Raw genomic sequence first — 24313 nt, forward strand, 5'->3', positions numbered from 1 at the left:
TATGTTTGTGTTTTGATCATATCATTGAGAAATAAATATTTCAAGGCTCTTCACACATTTCAGTCTTGATTTATTGGACAATGATGGGCTTTGTGAACATGATATAAAGATGACATTGATCAAAATTGCAAGATCATATTCATCAAAAATATTCATTTCCAACCATCATAAGACAAGACAATATTTTGATCAAACATTTATTCAGCAATTAAGCAGTGGGAGAGTTTTTATAAGATTTTGAGGCTAACCAGACACTAGGGGGTGCTGTGCTGTACTTGGTGACTGTTGGACACCCGTAAGCACCCTGGATATGATACATTAACTTTGTGCAGATAAGTTAACTAACTTCTGCTTAAAGCTTGTCACTCTGTTACTTACACTGCCCATCAAACAGACTGATGTTTGGCATTTCCAGCCTTTTTCTCAGGATTTTCTCTAGGCCATTCAAGGACATCCGCGTCACATGAAAGCCGTCTGTACGGACCCCCACCGTGTCACCAGCTGGCTTTTTTTTAAAATTGCTTCCCACTGCAGCATATGTGGGGAAAAATGACTGACACTCAGGAAGGTTAGGTTTGTAGGATGGGCAGCAGTAGGCAGACCACAGGTAATCAGGAACAAACACCCTACTGTTTATCGATTTTTTTCCAGACATGACTCCAGTGATCACATACATCTTCTCTTTGCAGCACTTTTGGAATTCACTCATCACCTCTTTCTCCAGTTCTCCCCAGGGACCACTATTGGAGCCTTCCCACTGAGGGACAATGTTTGTCAAGGTGTAGGTGGCCTTACGGTCCTCCAGTGAGTGCTGGTGCATGCTGGGGGTGAGATGGCCCTTGGTGTAGAGGGTCCCTCTGTAGTCCTCAAGCACCGCCTGGCTTTCTTTCACATTGTTGTCTGGACGCAAGTTGAGTTCTTGCATGGATGGATCACCTTTTCTATTTGCCAGCTTATTGACAAAGAGAGAAAACAATATTACTTGATATTTATTCATTTGTGACAGAACCATTAAGAATTATTCCATTTGAACTGGCATGCACTGATTTACTTATCATGTTAAAGACGTGATTTGTTTGGGGGTACTAAAATGTTTGAGGACACTGTAACTGTTTGATATATTAGTTACATGGTTGATACACTTCTGGTTTTCTGATTTATTTTCTAAAATGATAAAATGACCTTATTGGTATATTTAGTAAAGTAAAATGTTTAGTGATCACACTCATAAATATTGTCTTGGTTTGCATTTGAATATTTATCCACTCCAAAAATTATAATGTTACGTGTTCCATAGAAAATTGGGTAACATTTTGATGGGTTATGCTCAGACAAAATAAAAGACTTTGCGACTTTCACTTCTAAATGAGCAGGCTGTGTGGGCCGATGACAGTATTTTTACTGCCCACATCTTACCTGTGGTTCATACATCCAGGTTTCGTCATCCCTTTTACCTTCTGGAGAGCTGAGTATGTACGCAGAGTACAGTGCTGAACGACGGTCACGGTCATACAGGGTGGCAAAACGGTAGCTGTTGTTGTAGCGCTGGCATATTGGCTGATAATGATTTCCGGTGATACCTGTTGGTGAAGTGTTCCTATAAAAGAATTGTTGACACTTGGAAAAGTCATTGACGACCTCTCCGAGGACCAGGCCACCAAACCAGGGTAGGAGAAGAAGCAGAGCTCCTGTGGAGAATTGCAGCATCTTCCTTTGAGACATCCTGCAGTACAGCAGAGAACTGATGGTAGGCTTTGTAGGTTACCTGTGATGGAGAAAGACATGCCTATTAGACAGTGAACACAGTTTGTCCAAGAACTCCTCTCAGACAAGACACTTGTAAACCTCTTACCATAAAATTTTCCTCCACGTTGAGCACGTTGAGTGCTGCCTATTTCTAGGCTGATAAAAAAAACTCACGCAGGTCTCCAGTTAAATACTCTTTGTTCATCTCCTGGGGTGGGTGGTGTGTGACCACAGTGACACAACTTCTTCTTTCACATCTTAACTTGCCAATAAAATCATTTGCCAATTCATTGCCTTAAGGAAGAGATGTTGTGTGAAAATATTTCAGTGGAAGTTCTTATTTGACCCTGTCATGCTGGGGTCATGTTGTTGCCTTATAATCTTATATGCCTTCTATATATATATATATATATATATACATATATATGCTTCTATCTGTTCTAGACTCTCAGTTGTAAATATTAACCATTTTTGTTAAAAATCTATATCCAATGTCTAGGTGCTACTGAGATATCATGTCCACAAAAATGTACGTACATATGGATGGACAGCCTCAAAACAATATGCCTCTGGTTCTGACTGTCGCCGTCGCAGAGGCATGAAAAGTGAAAGTAACCATGTCTGCATTGATGTGAAGTGCCAGGGTAGAGAGCTCTCACTGACCTACAGTATGACATTTCACTGAGGTTTTTCAGAAGAGTGGAGACATGGGGACTGACTGCGACAGACTTCCTCTGAACGACTCGCCCAGTCCTTTTGGAGACAACCTTGCCCCAGCTGGTCTTTGTCTCTCTGTCTGGTTAAAAACCAATGAAGCACCTGAATACACTGGTCTGAAATTAGAGGTTGGATACAAATAAAGTCTGCTAATATATGAAGTGGTCAAGAAGTCAGCGTTTAAGATGATCGCCCATGATGAATCCGTGTGTGTGTGTGAGAGAGAGTGTGAGGGGGAGAGAGACAATTCAAGTATAAAGGCAGCCTCCTTTGGATACTTTTTTTTTTAAGTATATTTTTTGGGCTTTTTATGCCTTTATTGATAGCACATTAGAGAGACAGGAAATGGGGAGGCAGAGAGAGGGGGAATAAGATGCAGTAAAAGGCCGTCCGATGCGGGAGTCGAACCGGGGCCAACTGCAGCGAGGACTGTAGCCTCTACATATGGGGCGCCTGCTCAAACCACTGCGACACTCGACGCCCCACATCTTTGGATACTTTAAGTTCATCATGTAGTACATGGAAAACAGAGTTGCAAACCCCGTCACAAAGTTTGGTTGGATGCCCTCACCCTCAAGGCAGATCATCCAACGTCCAACAGTCACATGCTCAGTAACTGGTATAAAGTGCTTTTCTAGTCTTACTGACCACTTGCCACATTCACGCACGCATTTATACATCGCGCTCATACGCACACTCATACACTGATGGCATAGCCCTTAGGGGCAACGTGGGGTTCAGTATCTCGCCCAAGGACACTTCAACATGCAGCCTGGAGGAGCCAGCGATCGAATCACCAACCTTCTAATTAGTGGACGACCCGCTCTCCCTCCTGAGCCTCAGCTACCAGTTCCACCTGAAGCATAACATTTGAGAAATACCACAATGCATCTTAACTTGTAGAAACAACTCTACTTGGAAGAACATTCATGGTTTGCTTGAATACAAATAAGTTGAAAAGCTCATCTGATATGCTGTAAAGAGTATATTCACTGAAAACATACTGAGCAATGTTAGACAAGGAGTAGGGGGTAGGGTGAGGGTCCTGTCAACATCAGCCACTGTAGACAGAATGTGGTCTCCATGAGGCTAGAAGCTCCGCTCTTTCAACCCAACCTGTAAAGGCTTCAAGCTGCAAACCAGCAAACAAAAACCATATGACTAACTTCTTTGACTTATTCAGAAATCACCCATACCTACAAAATAATAATAAAAGTTTATGTTCACACAGTAAGAGGACTGCATGTGTGCTGCAAGCACCTCCCTGCCGTTGATTCAAACATCACCCCCAGAATGCAGTGCTGTTCACAGTATATTACAGTATTACAACAGGAAAACGGTCAATATTGCCCAGAATGCATTGTTTTCTACACTATAGTACTGTTTTAATAGGAAACAGTATGCTGTCAAAATTTGGCGGTTTTTACAGCAATTTGTTACAGTGTTGCCACCAAAATCAGTTGCCAAATCATTGCCTAAAGGAAAAGGTGTTGTGTCAAAATATTTCAGTGGACGCTCTCATTTAACCCTGTCATGCTGGGGTCATGTTGTTGCCTTATAATCTCATATGCCTTATAAACAGTTTAATGCAAACATATAATATTTGTTCAGTAAAATGAAGAAAGTGCATGGTAATCTTACATGATTGTAAACTGATCCACTGTTTAGGGTCTGTTTCCTTTGTCCAGAAATCTTATAGTTTTTGTACTGGAAAAAGAAATGCCTGTTAGAGACTATAAAGATAAACTTTGTTGGCAGACCTTTCCTCAGACAAATAACTGTTGGACAAAATAGTCTTACTTCTTCTACAAAAATGTCCATAATGCATGGTATTACTATAAGAGGAAAATAAAATCAATGTCAATTTGCTGTTTTATTCTATTCTATTTTGTATTTACAGTACAAAGCTGGTACTCATTTATGATGCTCAATAAAATGTACATTTCAAAAGGTAGTGGGAGAAAAGTTGACAACCGCTCCAGTGACGATTCAGGCCAGAAGAAGAAACAGAGAATTGTAATATCTTTCTTTGAGACGTCCTGCATTACACAGTATCTGTGATTTGCAAAAGAATTTGAATTTTCTTAACACCTATATTTGGAGCATTCCAGGTTCCAGGAGTTAGTTGGAGCCTACTTACTGAGGGATGGTGTTGGATGAATGTGGCCTTATGTTCCTATGTTTTGTCTTCTGGAGCATGCTGGGATTGAGATGTCCTCAGACTTCTTGTTGTCCTAAAAGTCCGACTGGTTCTTAGTCCCTCTCTGGTGGACAGAGTACAAATTATACAATGACAATCATGGGGGTCAACTTTTTCTCTAGGGTGAAAGGGAACCCAGCACTGTACAGACTCATGGTTCAGAGAACTGAAGTATTACAGTCAGTACAATATCTTGCTTGGTTAACTAAACATGACAAATAAATGTAATGGAGTAGAAAGTACAATATTTCCCTCTGAAATGTAGTGGAGTGGAAGTATAAAGCAGCATTAAATGGATATATACAGTAATGTAAAAGTACCTCAAAATTGTACTTAAACGCAGTACTTAGAGTAAATGTACTATCTCTAAACCACTAACCCCCCACTGTCTGCATGCTCATGACTGAGCATTTGTGTTTGATAAAATAATATATGACATTTTGTACTGTAATAAAATACCATGCCAAAATTAATGAAAAGGTGCGCTATCAACAATTAGTTAGCTAAACTGTAACTTAAGGCAAAAGTTAGAAACTAGCTAACATTAGCATTCATCCGTAGATACTTGACACAATCTACTTCAGAAGCTCTAAAAGTAAGAAGTAAAGTGTATTGAACAAGAGAGATAGTTAGCTACTGCTACTTACATTTACCTACAGTGGCTCAATTGGCTTGTGCAATGCTCAGGAGCAGAGACGCTGGCCACTGATAAATGTGAGGCCATGAGTGAGGCAGGCAAATGAGACATTCAAATAATGTCAAGATTATGTAATAATAGGCAAGTAAAATATATAAATGTTTACATCCCCCAAACTGTTGTTATTACCTCTTTTTTTGGGTGAGGTGGGGTTGTTCAATTTTTAATCGGGGGGTCAGACTCCTTTAATCCCCTCCATAATTCGAACACTGGATAGGGATTTGGAAAAATTTAATAAAAAAAAAACAGCTTTCATTGACAGAGATAAAAGGACATGACACTTTATTTAGAAGCTACTCATGGACAATTATTTATAGTGACTGATTAAGGCATTTACCTGAAATGTTCATTGTAAACCAAAACAGCTTTTAATCAAACATTTGGGAGTTTACAAATAACAGCAGAAGATTCAGACTTTTCTGAGTTCTACTCTCATATTATATTTTTCAACAGTATATCCCAAGTACTCATTTCAATGGTACACTGTATTTTAATTATTTGTGTGAGGGAATAAGCGATTTGAACTAGAGCAAAAGCTTATCATCTTGACACTGCTCATGAAACAGATTTTATGACACAGGCCAGCCTCAGTGACACAATAGTTTCCAGTGTCTCCAAGGACATTTGCCTCACATTAACACCTAGATAGAAAAACAAAAGTGAATTCATTTGCTGTGAGCCTCAAATGGGTGCTCAGTATCTCTAGCTCCACCAAAGTGGTCTGCTGCACATTTTTCCCTATCAAGACAGTTGCTATTTCACTATAGTCTCACTATATAATGCAAATACGTCTGTCTTGTAAGAACAGTAAAAGATAAAATGTATGCTAATCTTGCATGAGTGAAAGTTAAACGCAGTTCTAGTCTATTTCCTAAATGTAAAAATACAATTGTTAATAAATATATACAATCACTATAACCATATTCAAAAATATAATTCACTATAATGAATCACACGTATCTAACAAGGCAGGTAAAGAGGTCACTATGTTGCCTCCATCACTGCATTGAAATACAACTGTCATGTAATTTTGGCAAAAGGTTTGAAGTCAGCAATTAAAGAAATTGCTGCTGAAGAAAGAGCAGCAAAACAGCAGCAAAACCAATAAGCCAAACAAAAGTGTTCTTTAACTTTCTTTGCAGCGTGGATGTTGGAAGTTATTTCACATTTGTTTTCTTTTTTTGTTTGTGTTAATGTTCAGTTTTTGTCTTTTATACATGTCATGTGTTTTAATAAGATAATGTTACTGAGTGGGGTGCAGTGGTGATATTTTAGCTGCAATACATAGTGTAGGGGGAAATATTTGTGTAGGATTAGTGGCACCTAGTGGTGAGATCACAGATTGCAACCAAATGAATATCCCTCCCCTCGCCCCTCCCTTTCCAAACTTGTAGGTGAACCTACAGTGGCCTCCAGGTAACTTAAAAACAGGAAAGGCCCTCTCTGGAGCCAGTGTGTGGTTTGGCCATTCTAGGTTACTGTAGAAACATGCACTGTAAATCACTGAAAGTTTGTTCAACTTAGAAACATATGTTCCCCTGCTGCCTCAAAACTGAGTTAACTGAATTCAGGTTGAAGTTATGAACAAAGTTAAATAGTTTAACATTGTTTTATGAGTTTTGTAAAACAAACTGAGTTAAGTTAACTGAACTTGAGAAAACAAGTTTACATTTAAGATATTAAGTTCACTTCACTGTTTAGTGAGGTGTTGTGTGAAAATATTTAACTGGAAGTCCTTATTTGACCCTGTCATGCTGGGGTCATGTTGTTGCTTTATAATCTTATGTGCCTTATAAACAGTTTTAATGCAAACACATAATATGTATTCAGTGAAATGATGAAAGTGTATGCATCTTCCATGACTGTAAACTGAAGGCTGTTTAAAGTGTAGTTTGTTTGCCTGCTGCTGGACTGAGTAAGTACGCAGTCCAAAATGTGAAATATGCAAATATGCATGAATAAACATTTATATGCACTCATATTTAAACCAATGGCATGTTTTTTTTTTCAATTTCATTTTATTAGTTAACTCATCAGGTTAGTTATTGAACAGGGGGAAAGATTGTCTATTTTTTTTTTTACAAAATTCTACTCATTGGAACAATTCATTTCAAGCATCATCACATAATCATCATGTCCTGGTTAATCAAACTCTCATCTCATTCAGTAATTAAAGAGACAGTAAGGAAGGGAGGGAATTAAATCTTCTTAACTTATTGATTATGACTAGACATAATCAAGAAGTTGTGCAGTATGTGGTGATGATTTCATTTGATTTGAACAAGTAACTAAAGCATTTCCGTTTTCTTACTGACACTGCCCATGAAACAGACTGATGGGCATGGCCAGCCTTTGTCTCAGGATGCCCTCCAGAGTCTCTAAAGACATCCGCTTCACATCATAGCCTCGCACTGAGGCCCTCGCCTTGACATTAACTGGTACAATCTCCTCTCCACTGTTGGGGTCATTTCTTCCCACTGCAGCGTATGTGGGGAAAAATGACTGCACATGATCAGGAAGGTTAGGTTTGTAGGATGGGCAGCAGTAGGCCGACCACATGTACTCAGGAACAGACACCCTGTTATTAATCCAGCGTGCCCCAGACTCATAAGGCATGGCCCCAGTGATCACATACATTGGCCCTTCGCAAAAGGAGTTGAATTTTCTCAACGTGTCATTCTCCAGAGTGCTCCAAGGGCCAGAGTTGGAGCCCGCCCGCTGAGGGACAATGTTAGTCAGAGTGAAGGTGGCCTCGCGGTCCTCTTTCGTCTTCTGGTGCATGCTGGGATTAAGATGGCCTTTGGTGAAGTTGGAGTTCCTGTAGTCCTCACGCTCAGCCTGGCTCTCAATCACATTCTGGTCCACAGGGGTAGCAAAAGGTTGCATCTCTGAGTTGGCACGGGAAAATGCTAACTGAAAGACAGAGAGAGAGAAAGAAAGATGTGACTGTTTAGAAGCTAAAAAAAGATGATATGAATGACAGCATTTTTATGTTCACAGTTTGGAAGAGGGTTCCTATTCTTCTGCTTGAAGTTAATGGCAAAAACCCTATTTACCTTATTAATAACACAATAACTAAAGTGACACTTGAACAGAAACTACTAGCGTACATCTAACCATGTTGCCTTAAATTACTGTGTATTTCTGTGTGAGGACTGGATAATTGATAATTGAGTTATTTAGACACACTTGACTTTGACAGTAAAAGTAAAAAAATGATTTAACTGAGTCAAAGGAAGTGTTGTTCTGTCTTAGCCAGGGAAGAGCCTTGCTTTACTTTGCCTTTGTCATAAAATGTTTTTCCACATAATCTGTATAATCACAACATATAATTTTAGCATATCTAAAAACATCAAATCTGACAAAGTAATGCTCAGAGTACAGTTAGTCTTTAAAGGAAATGGTTACTCTTAAATATCATACACTGCCTTTCTACTTACCTGTGGTTCATACATCCAAGCTGCACTGGGCCGTTTGCCATCTGCTGGGCTGAGTAAGTACGCAGAATACAGTGGTGTACGATGCTGACGGTGATACAGGCTGACAAAGCGGTACTGGTTTTTGTAGCGTTGGCATATCGGTTGGTAACCTAATGCACTGATACCCTGTGGTGGAGTTTTATAATAGAAGAAATCAAGGCACTTGGAAAAGTCTTGGTTGACCTCTCCAAGGACCAGGCCACCAAACCAGGGTAGGAGAAGAAGCAGAGCTCCCGTGGAGAATTGCAATATCTTCCTTTGAGACATCCTGAAGTGCAGCAGGTGAACACAGACCTCCTCTCTGACAAAGCTACAAAGTTAAATAAGACCTATATTTCCTTTGTTTCCATTCAGCGTCTGGAGTACGGGTGCTTGTGAGCTGTCACTGAGGTTTCCTCTTATATATACTGACAGCAGGAACCATGAGGATGACAGTTTTTGCCCACTCCCAGCCCCCGTTTCCCATCAAACTTCCCCTGCAAACCAGTAGTCAGGCTACTTTCTGGGAAACAATGGCTCTGCAAATCTTTTTTTCATCAGTCAGCCGAGGAAGAGACCATCTTGTTTCAAGCCCTTAATCTTTTGATGATTGTGGCAGAGTAAGTGAAAAAGAAGCTGCACCTCATAACCTGTAGATTTAGGTCTAGTATAGGGATCACACCAGTTGCATAGGTCTGCTGATACATGAGGCAATCTGACATTATTTAGGACACAAAGAACAAAACACCTGTAGTAAATGCTGACAATGCAGTATCTGGTTTTTGGCTGTTGTTGTCTTATGTACGTCTCCTCCAGGAGAGGATGGAAGACCCCTTACTCTCTCACACTTTGTCTGAGTTGAGGGAAGAACATGAGTACCTTGGATGTCCTGCATTAATACAGTACTGTCCTATATGTTTATTGGCAACAATTTTTTTTACAGATATCACACAGACACCCTCCAGTCAGCAGGTTTTGTTTCCTGGTTTTTGTGTTATTTTGTATTTCTTCTCTCACTGAAACTCCCTTCATTGTGGGAACCAGATTTTTTTTTCTAAAAGCTATAAGATCTCCATATACTATACATAGTACTTCCATTATTTCTCAACTTTGTTTTTACGAAAAGTCTGCGGCTTCTTTATTTCGTTATGTGCTTTATGCATTAGTGGGAAAATCCTCCGTTTCAGTCGTTTTCGAACAATTTGCGAGGGAATTGTTAGATGATGGAAAGAACATAGCCTACATATGGGGGTAAACCAGAGTGATGTACGTTACAAATAAATGCCACGAGGTACCTTAAGTATTGATGAGTTGACTGATAATACGATACTTGTTTTGAGTATTGATACAATCATCAACAAAATTGATAAAAAAGGTCACGTTCTGGGCACATGAACTCACCTCTTAGTGAATGCACTCCTTGCTTCTCTGCTGTTGTTGTGTGCATGTGAACAGTGATCACTTTCTAAGAATTCACACAATAAAAACACTTTGGTTATTTACCATTAAAAGATGTTTTGTGTTTTAACATACATGTCAAAATAAAATCCTCTTGAATAAAAGACTCTTCTTAACCTCTACCCTTCCCTCTTCAAAAACAAGATATTTATACATTAGTTTGTGATTTGGGAATATTGATTAGTCTCTCTTGAAGGTGGAAGTAAAAAACCTTGCTCCTCTCAATTCCCTGTGGCTGCCATTTTCTGGACACGTTTGCTGCATAAATTCATAGGGGAAAAAATGAGCACTTTAGCATAAACAGTACAAAAACTGTGAACAGTGCCCCAACATTTGGTCTTATTGTCTGAGGACAAATTCTAGGATTTGACCCAGAATAAAAGGAGCACGAAACTGTAAAAATCTTGAAGTTTGTGTTTGAGATGTAGGTGGTAGATTGTAAATCATGGCCATCTAGTGAACACTTAGGGGTATGACTATCCAGGACACAGAAACTAATCATGCAGGTCAGTGAAACTAACTGGACTGTGACAAATAATGCTGCATTTACAGTCAACGGTGATGAGTCGCAACCTGTGGATGGTCAGGAATTACCATATAGTTTTTGTTTCCACATAAAGTAGAGCTGCTGAGTCTTACTTAGAGTGATGAACTCTGTGTCAGCAAGTTTCCCTTCTTCTTCCTTGTTTTGTGTCACTGACTCAGAGGCTGCAGGGTATGTTTTGGAACTCGTATCGAACACCTGTGAGGTATTCCAGAAAGCAGACTCAACAAATTCGGAGCCTAACCTCGAACTCTAAATCCTGAGATCAAAAACTCTGAATTTTTCTGTTCCAGCTGATCTGAGTTAACACTGAATTAAGCGTGTGCATGACGAATATAAAAAGCCACCATCAATGGAGCTCCAATTCAATGATTCACCATGGCAACGGGTAAATTAAGAGCAAGCCAGAAAAATGAATGTGCATTTATCATTAAATCAAGTGTCTTAATGAACTGTCCCCTTAAAAAATAAAACTACCTTGAGTTCATTGCCTACCTTAAAATAATGCCATGTCCATCGTTTGTTCACATTTTGGCTTCAGTGAAGACAGCAAACACACTGCAGAAAAACAATTTCAGCAATCAAAGGTAACCCCACCAATTTGTTTAATTAATAATCAATGTGTGCTTTGTTTTCAACAGTTCAAAATATTAAATATTAACTTACCATAATTAATCTGTGCATATTTTCTTAAAATCTTTTAAAATCGCAAAAGGTTAGAAAAAACATCCAAGCTTTGTTAATTAAGCACATTTACTATATCAGAGAACTATAAAGGCAATGTTGAAAAAAATATAAATAATAAGAAATAAATAATTGTGCATTAATCAGAATTGAGGTCAAAGTTTGAAAATTTTCGTGATATTGATTTGAAATCATATCGCCCATCCCTAACAGTAGCATTAGCCATTAATTATAAAATAGCCTATGCAGCCTCGTTAAAGTACGCCTACAATATTTTCAGTGACTTTAGCTGTAACTTTGGCCACCACAAATGTAATGTTTGAATGAAATAAAAAAGTAATTAGCTAGCAATTTGGTCATGAAGGCTCTAATGAGAAGCTAAGATGAAAAACTAGATGTAATGTTAGCTGCTAAATTTGACCAATGAATGTACATTTCCTATTGAAAATGAAATCATTTCAATAACTTTAGCTGCTAAGCTTGGTCTCCAACCATTCAATGTAAAGGGAAAGAAAAAAAGTTTAATATTGATTTGAAATGAAACAGTGAAAAGATACTTTAGCACTGCCAGTGTTGCCTAATAAAAGGTAGTGCTAAGGTAAAAATTCAAAGTGAAATCAATGTTACATCAGCTGGCACATATGGCCACCACAAACCTTATGTTCAAATCAAAATAAATGTTATTAAAGTTAGCTGGTAATTTGGTCATCAAGTTTCTACTGAAAAGATAAAATGAGAAACTCCATGTTACATTAGCTGCCAAGTTTGGCCTCAAACAATCTAATGTCAAGGAAAAATGAAAAAGTAACAGTAACATTAATTCCTAATTCTGATCATCAGAAATGAATTGTTAAAATGAAATCTAACTGTAACAGTTACGTTAACTGCCAGTGTTAGCTATTAAAAACTTTAGCAGTGAGGTAAAGAGGAAAAAATGACAACACAGGCTTGATTCTAAAATGAATGGACTGTGTTGTGTTCAATTAAATTTAAACACATAGTTAACACTAGGCCTAGCTGTTAATTTAGTGATCAACAAGTCAATATAATTTAAACAGATTAATTGACATAAATTATTTTTAACAGTAAACATTAACACTTCACACTAGATTTACTTTATAATTTTGTACACAAACTGTTTAATGGCTCCAAATCAGACAAAGAGTTACTAACATAGAATATTATACTTGTGCCCACCCCCACACTCATGGTATAACCTGTGACATCATTGATGACATCAGCAAGAGCATAAAATAGGGAAGTGTTTGGCCGCCACCCACTGTAGAACAGCTGGAGTCCATGGTGAGTGTGGAGGGCAAAAGGGCTCAGAATAAAGCAATGAATCTATTTCTAACAAAACACAATGCTAACCACAAACCTGTCATTTTAAGGTTTTGCAGTAATAAGATTAAGATTGAAATCTGATTAAACAAAGCCTGAGATTTGTGTTCTCACATTTGCTGTATACACACACACTCACCCACCCACACACATGTAAGTGTAAGTGAAATGAACTGCTAACATTTGGACAATATAATTACAAAGGGTTAAGTCTTCCTAACCTCTGATTATTACATGGCTAGCAAAGCTGACTATTAGACATTCTAAGGCTAGCTTTAAGCTTTTTTAAACAGTGCCAGTAACATTAGCTCCTAACTTTTGTCTTCATAGATTTAATGGTAACTAACCTATGTAAGGCTAGCATGAAGCTAAGCAGTGCAGTGTCACTAACATAAATCAGACATTATAAACTAGCATTAGCTGCTAAAGTTCTAAAATTTTGACATTATAAGGCTACCAGCTGCTACTTTTGGGAATTTCAAGGGTAGCATTAGTTAACCTTTGGACTTTAGGCTAGCATAAACTGCTAACTTTTGGACCTAACAATTAGAAAAACAGCTTTAGCTCATCCTAGCCTCTGAATATTACAAGGCTAGCCTTAGCTACTAACTTTTCGACATTACAAGGCTAGCCTACCAATTCATGCTACTACTTCATGGTAGTCTTCATTACGTACTTAAATAATGAAGTAATACAGTGCCACTAACATTTATAATACATAAGGTTAGCATAAAAGTTTTAAATTTTGGACATTAGGCTAGCATTAGCTAAATCACATTCATCTAACATGTTGTTCATTTAATCGAGTAAATGCATGTAAAATACATCTAACAGCATGTGATGTATTTATTTTAGGCATTTCAAATTCTCAACACAGAACAGAAAGCCAAAACATGGCCATCCCCAGAACAATGGGGATTGGTCCGCATATTTTTGACTATCTTGTGTATTTCATTTTTTTCAGAGGTTTTGATAATTTGTGAAATGTTTTTATGATTTGCAAATCTGAAAACCAAGAGTTTGCAGAGTTTAAAAAGAGTCTGGGTTAATTGTTGTCACATATATATGAACTGATTTAACAAAATCAATTCAGATGACTTAAAGGGATAGTTCAGGTTTTTGACGTGGGGTTGTGTGAGGTATAAATCGCCTACAGTAGATGATGATGAGCGCGGTCCCAGTTAGGAAAGCCGACCGGGGTACCAGTTGGGTGGCAGAGCTATGTGTGTTGAGCCACGAGAAAAACGTGTAAAGACACTTTTAAAAACGCCCACCGGAACAATCAAATATCCGTTTAAATGTACGCTTCATGTAGAATATATTCAGTGGTTTATCTTCCCGTGAAAACAGCATTTTCCTTTGGCACTACATTTTTTCAACCGGTGAACTACCGTAATCCTACGCAATAACACAGTTTGCGCCTTCGGTGCGCTTGTGAGTAGGAATACGTAGGAATACGGAAGTTCAGCTCGGTTTTTTTTAAGGATACGGCTGCAACATAACGTGAAATAATTGAAGGGGTCTGGACCAGGACATTTTGAATGCACTGCATGTCCATCAACTACAATTGTACAATTGTTTGCCCCAGTTTGCACTTTGCATCTGTAAAAATTCACTGAAATTCACTGTTCCTTAGTTGGTAATTATAGTAAGGACTATTAACAGGCTTCTAGGCACATTTCAGCATTTTAAGTCTTTGTGTATATAGTTTTTAAGTAGTAGTACTGGTAGGAATATGTTTGCTAAAGGCCTTTGCCTGTATTTGACATTTGTTTGTTCAGCACTGTTATCAGCTCAGCAAATATGCATATGAACATAGTCAGAAGTGCTTGAAGTGTTTTTATCAATATGAACTCTCATTTGACTTATGATGAAAAAAATACCGAAATGTTAAAAGATGCCGTGGCACTGTTTTTGCATTTTTCATTTATATGCAAAATAAATTAGCTTAATTTTGTATTTGTGTTTATCCGTTTACTGGCTACTAAACAAAAAATGCTCAGTAGTAATTCCTTAATTGATACATACAGCTAAATCATTACTTTAAACTTCTTGTTATTCAAGGGTTTCACGTAAAAACATACCAGACATAAACATTCTCCCATATTGAAGCCAAACGCATACAAAATAATCTTGCACAGTCTGGGCCAGATCCATACTGGATAGCGGATCTGGCCCAAATCTGTATTGCATCTGGTCCAGATCCGTCATGATGGATCTGGCCCAGATTTCTATCTGGGAACCGACTGAATCGTTATATTTATCTCTTTCTAAGAAAAGCTGCTTGGCCCCGGGCACATAAAGACCGTGCGCGCTGTCATGGAGCAGGCTGATAGCGGCGGCACCGAGCCTGTTGCTGCACGCCCCCCGTCTCTTCCGTGAAAACATCTGCTCTGCTGTCAGCCTCAGACCACTCCCTCTCTGCCTGTGAACGGAAGAGCAGTCTAGTCAACTTGTTACAGTGTTGTCATCAGATGTCTCTTCCAGGATTATGTGTTTAGCCGAGAATGGCGGAGGCCAGCGCACTTGACGAACTCCAGTCGGAGCTGACCTGTCCAGTGTGTTTGGAGCTGTTCCGTGATCCAGTGATCCTCGAGTGCGGACACCACTTCTGCCAGGTGTGCATCATCCAGTGCTGGGAAGCCAAGGCGGACGAGCTGTCGAGTTGTCCAAAGTGCCGTAAGTCGTGCGCCCGCAAACTGCGGCCCAACTCGCTCCTTTGCAACGTCGTGGACAGTGTGCGCAGAGCCCGGGTCATGGACATAGCCGCGGGTATAACCGGATGGGACCCGGAAGGTGCCCTGGAAGAGCCGGAGGAACGGGAGCCCGGTTCAAGTATGAGCAGCGTGGCCACGTCCATCGGGCACTGGCCGGGCCTGGGTATAGATATGTGCGAGGAGCATGAAGAGAAGCTGAAGCTTTATTGTGAGGACGACCAGCTCCCCATCTGTCTGGTGTGCGGCATGTCCCGGGACCACAAGACCCACAATGTCATCCCTATTACCGAGGCTTTTGAAAACTACAAGGTAGTGATTTTAGACACGTTTCTTTCTGATAGCTCCCAGTCCATTTACACCACACCATTTTCTGAGATCAGGTGATGACTAATGTGAGTAATCGTGAGTAGAATGGATCACCAAACTTTTGCTCTTTCTTCTGTTTCCAGCTCATTTCTGTTTGATATTTGTTCATTGCTGGGGCTACAGGATTACATTTGGATTTAAATTTTAGGGAGTGCCATACTCCACCATTCTCATTTGACACTCCTCTTCTTGTCTAAGGAAGGAAATTATCCTCAAGTTTGACATACATTCCTAAAAGTCAACTCAAACTTGTTATTGAAATTAAATTTATGAAAAAAAAATGCTGCTCTGCTGTAAACAAACAGGGCTTTCACAGAGCAGATGCTGGAACATGGCATTATTTATTTTTGAAAGCAGATGACTCCTTGTTTACCCCAGCAGCCTTTGGGTACTTTGTGTTTTACAGGAATTCAGCGAGTCAGTGCGAGCTCTTAAAACTCGCCTACACTTTTAACCTTGCAGCTGACCGTCGTCAGTTTGTTTGGAGACTCACTCTGAGAGGCCTCTCAGAGTCTTTTAACATGTTTTACTGCTGCTGAATTCCCATTTTGTTTGAATGTGTGGGCCAGAGAGTGTTCAGTTGGGAAAGGGTGGGCATCATATGACTCCCATTTAAGACAATGTTGTTGTTCAGACAGGCACCAATCCAATTAACTCTTCATTTAAGTATAATCTAGTTTACTGACCCCACTTTTCAACTATGTTTTGCATGTGATTTTCTATTTCTGCTGCCTACAAACAGGATAAGCTATCTGTGGCTCTAGAGAGGGTTCAGCTGCAGACAGAGGAGGCCACGCTCTTCCAAAAACAGACAAATGAAAAGATCCTCCTCATCAAGGTATCAAAATATGTGTGTGTTTGTTTGTGTATCTGTGTGTGGGCTATTTGTGAAGCATTGTGAAAGAAGGATGGAAAATATCCTGAACATAACCCTTGTGAAAATACTTGTCCTTTGAATAGAACCAGAAATTCTGGTAGCTAGGCAACATTCACCCACATTCCCCTACCTATACCTGTCTGACAGACGTAAATGACGGCTGACTCATCAGACACTACAGGTTGTTACTCAGCGTCGTTCGTCGAACGTGGTGATTCCCATGTTTTCCAAATGCAAAGGTCTGATCGTGGAATGTTACAGGTGGTTCATAAACAGTCATACAGGTCACGTCATGTTTGTCTCTCTCACGGTCACATTTTTAAAAAGACGGACGCACACACGCACACGCACACGAACACACACACACACACACACACACGCACACACACATATGTATACACTGCATGTTACACACCCTCAGATATAGAGATAACAGCAGACAGAATTAAGGCTGGGTCACTTTTTCTACAACTTAAGCATTCACCTACGTGTGTGTGTGTGTGTGTGTGTGTGTGTGTGTGTGTGTGTGTGTGTGTGAAACTGAGATATGAGCGTAGAGTTGAGCGCTTCTGCAGGAGCAGATAGCTACCTCTGTGCTCTTGCCTACTACAAACTGTCTTTCTCTATCTTGTCTGTCTGCCTCTCTAAGTCTCTGTGTTTTCCTGTCTGTCTGTTTGACCTAGTTTATGTGCACACTCACAGATTTTCACTTCTGTTTCTATGTAAGTATGACAGGATGTGGGGTGAGCAAGGTGGAGAGGAAGTTTGTCAATTTGTCTTTTCCTGCAAATTTCTCTTTCTGTATGTATGTGTGTGTGTGTGTGTGTGTGTGTGTGTGTGTGTGTGTGTGTGTGTGTGTGTGTGTGTGTGTTTGTAAAATTATATACACATGCAAATCTGCTTAGCTGCCACATCCACAGGACTGGTACATGCTCTATATAATACTTATTTATAGACATGATCAATTTCAAATAAACATCCATCACAAAATACTTGATACTGTTATGATTTGCAAATGTCAGTCAGTGGTAAGTACAGTATATTTGAAAGTGTCCCCCAAACAGACCAACAAAACATTGCTCACCCTGTGTGATTCACCTAGAAGTTTTCCTTTGAACCCAAGAAATATTTTTTAAATGTTTTTAGTAACTTCACTAACTGGGTAAAAGCACTGGTTAGTATTAGTTTAAGGAACAAATCACAGGCTTTCAGATGAAGGAAATCGATCAATAAGGTTTTGACTCTTTTTACTTTATTCTTCTTAGTTGTCTTAGTTGAATATTCACACAGATTTACAGCAGAATGAAGCTTCACAGAAAAACCAGAAAAAGAATCTAATTAAAAAACTTGGCTGTTTTGCCTTTGAATTGAAAAAAAAAGCAGGAAAACTCTTCTTGGAGCACTTGTCCTTGCTGACCGCAGTCCTCCTTATGTTTTAGGAGCGATCAGGAGATCTGGAGGAGCTGGTGTCCGCAGAGCTCGGCCGTCTGAGGGAGTTCCTTCTCGAGGAGGAGGAGCGCATCAAGGAGAAACTGCAGAAGCAGAAAGAAGAGAAACTCAGCCTGCTGGAGGAGGCGCTCACTCAAGCGACGGAGCAAATCAGCCAACTGGAAAATACAGCCGACCAGCTTCGCCTTAAACTGAGGGAAGAGGAAAACCCAGAGCAGCTCAAGGTAAAAAAAGAGGAGAAGAATGAATGGATGATGCATGAAGTTGCATGAAAAAAACAGCTGAGCAACTACCAATGAATATTGTTGGGTAAAAGTGCAGTGTCAGAGACATTATCTGCAGAGACCTATTTTGTAATCACAGGCTTGCTGTGATCTGCTCTTTTTCAGGGAATCAAAGATTTCATTGGAGGGTGAGTATCATCTTAATCATAATAAGACAAACAGAAGTGATTTCTTACTGAGTCACTCATTCATTTCTATCTCATCTTCCTTTCTCTCTCTGTGTGATGGTCTAAATCAACCATCTAAATTAGTGTTTCTCAAACTGTTTCAGAGGACATGGTGTTTTGTTTTGTAATTAAGTTTACGTCTCATTTACACAGGATGTGTGGCCATGATTGTGGTTTATTGGGTCATCTTTGTTACACATATCAGCCTGTGGTCCCTGGGAAGCATTAAGTCTTTTATGACACTGTTTTTGACAGTGCAGTTACAAAATAATATGACTCATGTGACTAATGTGAATTTATGACTTGCATCATATGATTTATATTTGACATTAGTAAACAGTTGCTTGACAGTTGTGAAAAGACTATGGGCCAGTAACTGTTTTCTTCTCATTTTTATCCACAAAAGCAGCCAGAAGGAAAGATAGACACAGTAATGATTACTGTGTCTCACTAAAATAAGGAGGATTTCTTTACTTCTTGTGTTGAATTGTTGTAGGCTTTATTTAATTATTCTCTCTCTCTCTCTCTCTCTCTCTCTCTCTCTCTCTCTCTCTCTCTCTCTCTCTCTCTCTCTCTCTTTCTCTCCCTCTCTCTCAGCGGCTGAGAGCTTGTTTGAGCGCCCTCCAGAAGTGGGTGTTGATCTGCAGTCAGGAAAGTTTATGGGACCTCTGCAGTACAGGATCTGGAGGAAAATGAGCTCCATTTTTCAGCCAGGTATATAAACACAAACACACACCACCCAAACACACTTACAAGAACTATTTAGCTCTCATCTTCTATGAAGGTGGGGAGCTTCTGAGAGACTGATAAAAAAAAAACAGTCAAGATCAATGCAGTAGTGCTGGTTAAGCTCCAAAAACACTGGATCCTATCGCCTCCCACGACTTTCAAACCATGCCTGTAGTTTATGTGGGCTTTCTGTCAGAAATGTAGCCAGGGTTTTTAAATGCTGAGGTCATTATTTCAAGTCCTCAAAATACAACCACCCACACCAGTAACCTATGACTAGACACAAAAGTAAAGTCTGTAAAAATATTTTAACTATTATATTTTTTATGATTTATTCATTGAACTTTGATCAAACTTTTTCTAAATCTTTCTCAATATGTAAGTTTGAATTATGTTTCTAGTGGCAAGTGTGTAATTTTTCAACGCGTAATCTCTCAATTATAGCATATGAATTACCTTAAATGTCAAAATTTTAGCAACTTTCTTGTTCATCATACAACACTTTACAAAGAATTTCAAACCAAAAAGTCTGAATAAGCCTGAATAAAAAACTCCTGAATATGTTACTGTAGTTTTGACTCTTTAAGACTGCTTTCCCCTCTCAATTGTTGAGCCACCTACGTACCTCCTCTCCAGGTTGCTAAATGTGGTTAATTCCCAGAGAAAATACAGAGGATATGAACCCAGTGTCCTCAGTGGTAGCCATTGCCCTGGCTGGTATTCTCAGTGACTAATAAACCGATTGTGGCATGTTAAATTGGTGGAGTTTCCTTTTTAAAAAAGGTGGCTATATCTTCACAAGACAGTATTGTTCTCTGCATGTCGAGTCGAGTATCAACCTGCTCCGCCTGGATGAGTTGGAGAACAGTGAGTTTCAAACGTGACTGTATCTGCTTTCTAAACTGAAATCAGTCTGTTGCAGGACTCAAGTCAGTTGTGCAAAAACTTGTTCGGGATGTTTCAGGTCATTTGCCAATGACATGTCACCATATGTATTCTGTAACACTAGACAGAAGGACAGGATTAACCGACTCTCTGGAGTTACATCACAGTTTTGTACCTTGACGCAGTATATCATTTATATTTTATCTGTATCTGCGTAGCTGATGCTCTTATCTAGCTCGTCTTACACTAATTGACCATGCAGTATCTTGTTGAAGGTCATTGTCAAAGAGTCTTTCTTGGGTGATTCTCTGTAAACACATCTTTGTTCTTGTATTTCTCCATTTCTAATTCCTTTTTTGGCCTCCCAGCTGTCACGGCGGTGACCCTCAACCCGGACACAGCCTACCCCTGCTTGTGGGTTTCCTCATGTCGCACCAGCGTCCAGGTGGGCAAAATCCAGCCCAACCTGCCCAACAACCCAGAGCGCTTCACCCGTTACAACATTGTCCTGGGCTCTGAAGCTTTCTCCTCTGGCAGACACTACTGGGAGGTGGAGGTGGGCTCCAAGACTGCGTGGGGTCTAGGTGTGGCCACGGCCTCTGTCAACAGGAAGGAGGAGATCAGCCTCTGCCCAGATGACGGTTTCTGGACACTCGTGCTGAGGGACAACAGCAATGGCACCAGTGAGTATGAAGCATGCACCGACTCAGAGGACAGCTTGATATATCCCTCCAAACCCCCCAGGAGGGTGGGGGTCTATCTGGACTACGGTCGTGGTGAGGTGGCGTTTTACGATGCAGGAGACATGAGCCACCTTTTCACCTTTTATGATGCAAAATTCAAAGAGCCTGTTTTCCCGTACTTTAATCCATGGCCGATTATCAATGGACACAACCGGGAGCCGCTCACCATCGTATCACCACACTGGGGATAGATGCTCTTTTTATCAGAGGACTGATTTGTTCTGCATCAACAGATTCTGAATAAAACTATGAAAGAGATTCAGCAGCCGATGAAATCAGATGGACTCAATCATGAGCCTTCACACTTCTGCCTTGTTAAAAGAATTAATGATGTGGTGATGATGAACATGCAGGTAACTATAATATTCCAGACTTGACATTCAAGGCTAGAAATAAGAAGATGAAACTATTAGGACAAGATAAATGACACTTTAAAGGACATGGCTGGCAATAGTCCACACTTTCCTTATTACTCACCAAATCCTGTGAATCCCATGAAAAGACCAGAAACAACAATGAATTTATCCTATGAAAGTATTTTCTGTGTAATTAGAACCTGATATAGCGTATTCCTCTCCTCAATAGACATTCATTGTTCAATTGTTATCAATGTTATTAAACACACAATGAGCCACACTGTTGCTCTGGATGACATGTTCCTTCATTATGAACCCACACACTGTAGTTATGTTCTGAGTAAATCCCACTAACACCCTGCTGCTGCTATAAACACTCACCAAGTAACCAAATGTGTATTAATGTGCATTTGCTAAAAACTACAGTGCCCAGCTGCCAGAGGGATTAACTTAAAGTGTTTTTTTCTTTTTAATGAAGCTATTGATTTGTGGTTGTTTTTTTTTTGTTTTTTTTTTTCTTAAAGATTTACATCCTTTGTTTAATCTTCTTCTGTAGAAATGAATGGTGCTTGGGACTGGCAGCCAAATAACTACTGAGATATATACTAACAATATTAGTTTTGGTCTTCTCAGGGGATTTGATAACATTAAGAAAAATATAGACTAGCCTGATCCTTTGAGACTTTGTTTTGGTTCTAAATTCTTTAAAAAAGGCAGATAAGGCACATTGCTAAAAATATAGTGACAGACTTTACTGGTAGAGTCTTGGCAGAAAGGTTTTAAAATTGTATTAATTAGTAATGCTGCAATATCTTGCTGCGTGTTTTTGAAACAATATCTAACAATATAACAACATGATATATTTTTGCTGTTTTAAAATATCTTGTCCTGTTATTGTAATGTACATCTAAAGTGTATAACAGATTAAAAAATTAATTTTGACCTCTGTAAGCCTTTACAACGGACACTTCTCACCTCCCACCACCATCACATTTGTCCAACACTACACCTGTAAAATGTAGTTTACATATACCTTCTCTGTGTTTTTGTAGTATCCAAGTTCACATCAGTCTAGATATTTGGCATGAGAGTTTTAACAATGTGATTTCCAACTGAAGTTTTTGTTGGTACACCTGATTCCACCAGAGGGCGCCCAAAACTCACTCTGAATGCAGCATCACTGTGCTGACAAACAGATGAGACCTGATTCACAGGACCCCCTCTCCATCATAGAGACAAACTACTCAAACAAAACTCAAGTCAAGACTCATAGACACATAATTTACAGGAGAGGCTGAATCTCCTGGACAACAAAAATCCAGATCTAAAAGGTCTGGAAATGAGGCATAGAAGGCCAAGGGAGAGAGAAATAGAGGTGCCAGGATATCAGAGATGTGTTGATTCAGCACATTATTTTCCTCCTATACTTTCTTTTTTATTTTGAGACGACCGAGCAGTATTGTCAGGAGAGCAACGTACAAATGTGGTCAAGTTAAAGACGCACACATTTCTTTGCTTCTGTCCCTCATCGAAGGATCCTTACGGTGCATTGAGTAACCTTTTGTCAGTCATTTACTGTGCCACATTGATAAAATAGGTGACTGTACATCAAACCAAACATGCAGGAGTAAAATGCGTCTGGCATGATTCAAACACCAAGAATACATAACCAATTACTGGATTTATTACTCTTTAAATGTCAGGAAATGTCTCATATACTGTATGTCTCAGTATAATGCAACACAACGGATATAGAGCTGAAAAAGCATCCTGTTTCACCCAAAACCTGAACATTTGATTCATGATCTTGTGTTCCACGGCTGTAAATACCTGTTTCTTAAGATGATCGGTTGATTAGGTGTCACTTCACTGTGTTTGAGGTTGTTGTTAACTGTCATGGATACTCACAGTGCTCCTTTTTCACTATCCAATTAAGCAAGGTTAATGAGGTCCCTCGTGCCAGTTGAGCAATTTGATAATCTCTGACTACTATTACGAACAAATAAGTAATGAAAATTAGTCTGGCCCAAATAAAACGTATCTGTTATCCATGTCAGCTTAATCTGAGTGTCATCTGCCTATACATTAACCATAGACTGCTGCTGTTAAGACTATACCTGTCAGGGTTATGTCCAGTCCGACCTTTCTCTCCCCTCACTGTCCTGATCTGTAATTAGATATTATCGCAGGCTGATCAACATGCAGTAACACAAGCCTTCAGTTCTACATTACTGCTCAGCGGCCACTCCTGTCATTCATCCCCGTCTTTGATCACTTTCAGGGAGTGTTAAGGTGAAAGATAAGGCAGAGGTGAAAGAAGTTCTCCTAAAGTAGAAAAGTTTTTTGCCTCTTTCTCAAAGAAAATCTCATTTTTTCATCCCTCATATTTCTTTTGATCTTGTTCATTAATCCTTCATCTTTTCTCTCTCAGATGACTGATCTGTTCCCAAAATACAAACCCTATTTTTAACACTCAGTGCGTGTAACTTAGCTTTTCTGTAATGGATCTCTTTTCTGCCTCCACTCAGGAATTTGCCTCTCCCCTCCCATCAATAATCAATGAGGAGAGGGGCTGAAGAGAGATAGGGAGGCAACTGAAAGACAGGGTTGAAGTGAATAATGGAAACCTCATTAGGAACTGTAGAGAAGTCGAGCTATACATTATCTCAAAGTCTGGAGAATATACACTATCAGAGTTCTAGTTTGGAAGAGAAATGTTTAATATGGACTAAGAGGAGATACAGCGAGAGATGGAGGGAGATTTCAGGGAAGGCAGTTAAGGGCAAAACAGGGGGGAAAAGTGAGACACTTTATCAGCTCAAAGCTGCCAAACACCTGCCTGTGTCCCTGTTTTCTGCTATGAAGAGGGAGACGGGGGGGGGGGGGACAAATTGA

The 24313-nt window shown here is 39.6% G+C and overlaps 3 protein-coding genes across 3 annotated transcripts; 1 reads left to right on the forward strand and 2 right to left on the reverse strand.

Moving 5' to 3' along the window:
* Nucleotides 1–53: 53 nt before the first annotated feature.
* On the reverse strand, nucleotides 54–1935 carry LOC111232411 (endonuclease domain-containing 1 protein-like). The gene is made up of 3 exons (XM_022759912.1): nucleotides 1853–1935; nucleotides 1417–1765; nucleotides 54–952 (listed from the first exon to the last, which is right to left on the reverse strand). The coding sequence occupies exons 2-3, from the start codon at nucleotides 1720–1722 to the stop codon at nucleotides 371–373; spliced, it is 888 nt and encodes a 295-aa protein (XP_022615633.1). The 5' UTR covers nucleotides 1723–1765; nucleotides 1853–1935; the 3' UTR covers nucleotides 54–370.
* A 5475-nt stretch (nucleotides 1936–7410) lies between these two features.
* LOC111232691 (endonuclease domain-containing 1 protein-like) lies at nucleotides 7411–9194 on the reverse strand. Its single transcript, XM_022760318.1, has 2 exons — nucleotides 8801–9194; nucleotides 7411–8273 (listed from the first exon to the last, which is right to left on the reverse strand). Exons 1-2 carry the CDS (start codon nucleotides 9104–9106, stop codon nucleotides 7668–7670), a joined length of 912 nt encoding a protein of 303 aa, XP_022616039.1. The 5' UTR covers nucleotides 9107–9194; the 3' UTR covers nucleotides 7411–7667.
* Nucleotides 9195–15091: 5897 nt separating this feature from the next.
* LOC111232344 (zinc-binding protein A33-like) lies at nucleotides 15092–21882 on the forward strand. The gene is made up of 6 exons (XM_022759810.1): nucleotides 15092–15871; nucleotides 16671–16766; nucleotides 18245–18478; nucleotides 18644–18666; nucleotides 19304–19419; nucleotides 20688–21882. The coding sequence occupies exons 1-6, from the start codon at nucleotides 15353–15355 to the stop codon at nucleotides 21251–21253; spliced, it is 1554 nt and encodes a 517-aa protein (XP_022615531.1). The 5' UTR covers nucleotides 15092–15352; the 3' UTR covers nucleotides 21254–21882.
* Nucleotides 21883–24313: the final 2431 nt, after the last annotated feature.

The sequence above is a fragment of the Seriola dumerili genome, unplaced genomic scaffold (assembly GCF_002260705.1).
Source record: "Seriola dumerili isolate Sdu_G_001 unplaced genomic scaffold, Sdu_1.0 BDQW01000331.1, whole genome shotgun sequence".
Lineage (NCBI taxonomy): Eukaryota > Metazoa > Chordata > Actinopteri > Carangiformes > Carangidae > Seriola > Seriola dumerili.

What these genes read in the sequence shown, in the direction of transcription:
- LOC111232691 (XM_022760318.1), bottom strand. Translation starts at nt 9,106, where the DNA reads ATGTCTCAAAGGAAGATATTGCAATTCTCCACGGGAGCTCTGCTTCTT. An exon ending in CTTGGATGTATGAACCACAG is followed by an intron (nt 8,274 to 8,800) that starts GTAAGTAGAAAG and finishes TCTGTCTTTCAG; the next exon opens with TTAGCATTTTCCCGTGCCAA.
- LOC111232411 (XM_022759912.1), bottom strand. Translation starts at nt 1,722, where the DNA reads ATGTCTCAAAGGAAGATGCTGCAATTCTCCACAGGAGCTCTGCTTCTT. An exon ending in CCTGGATGTATGAACCACAG is followed by an intron (nt 953 to 1,416) that starts GTAAGATGTGGG and finishes TTTGTCAATAAG; the next exon opens with CTGGCAAATAGAAAAGGTGA.
- LOC111232344 (XM_022759810.1), top strand. Translation starts at nt 15,353, where the DNA reads ATGGCGGAGGCCAGCGCACTTGACGAACTCCAGTCGGAGCTGACCTGT. An exon ending in ATCAAAGATTTCATTGGAGG is followed by an intron (nt 18,667 to 19,303) that starts GTGAGTATCATC and finishes CTCTCTCTCAGC; the next exon opens with GGCTGAGAGCTTGTTTGAGC. An exon ending in GAGCTCCATTTTTCAGCCAG is followed by an intron (nt 19,420 to 20,687) that starts GTATATAAACAC and finishes TTGGCCTCCCAG; the next exon opens with CTGTCACGGCGGTGACCCTC.